The sequence below is a fragment of the Austrofundulus limnaeus genome, unplaced genomic scaffold, assembly GCF_001266775.1.
Source record: "Austrofundulus limnaeus strain Quisiro unplaced genomic scaffold, Austrofundulus_limnaeus-1.0 Scaffold41, whole genome shotgun sequence".
Lineage (NCBI taxonomy): Eukaryota > Metazoa > Chordata > Actinopteri > Cyprinodontiformes > Rivulidae > Austrofundulus > Austrofundulus limnaeus.
Window position 1 is genome coordinate 1,782,694 of NW_013952443.1, and position 1,787 is coordinate 1,784,480.

Sequence of the window (1,787 nt, forward strand, 5' to 3'; positions counted from 1 at the left end):
TCATTAGCCCCTCTAGTAATATATTTATTGAGAAAAATGGTGACGTGTTCAATGCTTATTTTACCCGCTGTATGTGCCAAAAAATGTGGAAGAAAAATGGATTTCAATAGTGATCTACAGCGTTCACATGTAACAAAAATAAAGTAAAAAAAACCCAGATCCTAATAGATTAAATCATTGTAAAAGTAACATTACAAAGCTACAATCCTGCCCAAAACAAGAGCCAGTAAATCAATTTTGTTAGTAAAATCTAGTTTATAAATAGAAGTGACAGTTTGGATCCATATGTTATTGTAGAGTTTTCAAACTAAWGCAAACATGTTGAAGGTTTGACTCTGAGTTTGAGTTGTTCTGGTGTTTGTTTCTCTGCAGCRGTCCAGCGGGGTCGAATCCCTCCGTGTCACTCAGGTATCAGTCCAAACTCCCTGTCCGGAGGACTCGGAGGTACGGGTCCGAGCCACCTCGGAGCAGATTTCTTCAACGGGCAGCCGGTGTCGGAGCTCATCTCCCAGCTCCTGCGGGCCGAACCGTACCCCAGCAGTCGCTACGGCACCCCCTACAGCCAGGCGCAGATGCAGGCGTCGGCGGGCGGAGCCTCCGTCATGGGCATCGACAGCATCTGTGAGCTGGCTGCCCGCCTCCTCTTCAGCACCATCGAGTGGGCCAGAAACATCCCTTATTTCCCAGAACTCCCCGTCTCAGAGCAGGTTAGACATTTCTTCTTAGATAAACAAATAAATAAGGATGGATAAAATATGTTTTAGCCCATAATTTGTGAACGAAAGGCTCCAGGTGACCCTGTCCTCTGCTCTGTTTCCAGGTGGCGCTGCTGAGGCTGAGCTGGAGCGAACTTTTCATCTTGAACGCAGCTCAGTCCGCTCTGCCTCTGCACATGGCTCCTCTGCTGGCAGCCGCCGGCTTCCACTCGTCTCCCATGTCAGCCGAGCGCGTCGTGTCCTTCATGGACCAGGTCAGGGTTTTCCAGGACCAGGTGGACAAGCTGAACCGGCTGCAGGTGGACTCGGCCGAGTACAGCTGCCTCAAAGCCATCGCACTTTTCTCCCCCGGTGAGTCAGAGTGAGGCGACAGAAAACATACTGCAGATTGTTTTTACCATCACCTCTGACTCAAGTTTTAATCTGTGACCAAAATAAAACAAGTCGTTTTAGTGAGGGAGCCTCACAGCTCCGGGGATCTGTTGACCTGACCTTTGACCTCAGGGAAAGCTGGAGGGAAACAATAGAGAATTTTAGTTAAAGCAAAATTCAGAAGAACTGAACAAAATTTAAAGAAACTCTGAGAAAGGTTAGCAGCCTGCCTTAGTTTAAAGACTGACATCAACAGAAAACTCCCTAATTTAAAAAAAGGTAGGTTATGTAGGTCCTCGGGACGTAACTCTTTTTTAAAAGACCTGGATTACTGAGATGCATCCAGATATACTGTAGTTTTAATCAAATTTAAACAGTCTAAAATTCACAAATAAGACAAATAAACCACTTCATGTTTATAAGTGTGAATTACACACTTTGTTCAACTGTACGGTTGCAGGCAGAGCTGCTGATAAATAGGTTAGGGTCCTGTCACAATATAAGGTTTTAAACAACTTATACCAATTTATGAAAATTTTAGAGGCCTTTACGTTAAAGATGGTATAAAAAAATCAACTGGAAGCCTCTTTTAGGTGTGTACATACTGTAATGCTAACAAATTGACCAAATATATAACTTTTATTAGGAATTTAGTCAAATTTCTTTTCGTAAGTTGGCACAAGTTGTCTAAAATCTTAC

The 1,787-nt window shown here is 43.8% G+C and overlaps 1 protein-coding gene across 1 annotated transcript in view; it reads left to right on the forward strand.

Annotated features, from left to right (window-relative positions):
• Positions 1–1,787, forward strand: part of nr2f6b (nuclear receptor subfamily 2, group F, member 6b) — a gene marked incomplete at its 5' end in the record, with an annotated part of 7,959 nt that overhangs the window by 3,826 nt on the left and 2,346 nt on the right. The window contains 2 exon segments of the mRNA XM_014007348.1: positions 373–707; positions 821–1,067. Of these exon segments, the coding sequence (XP_013862802.1) occupies positions 373–707; positions 821–1,067 (582 nt within the window).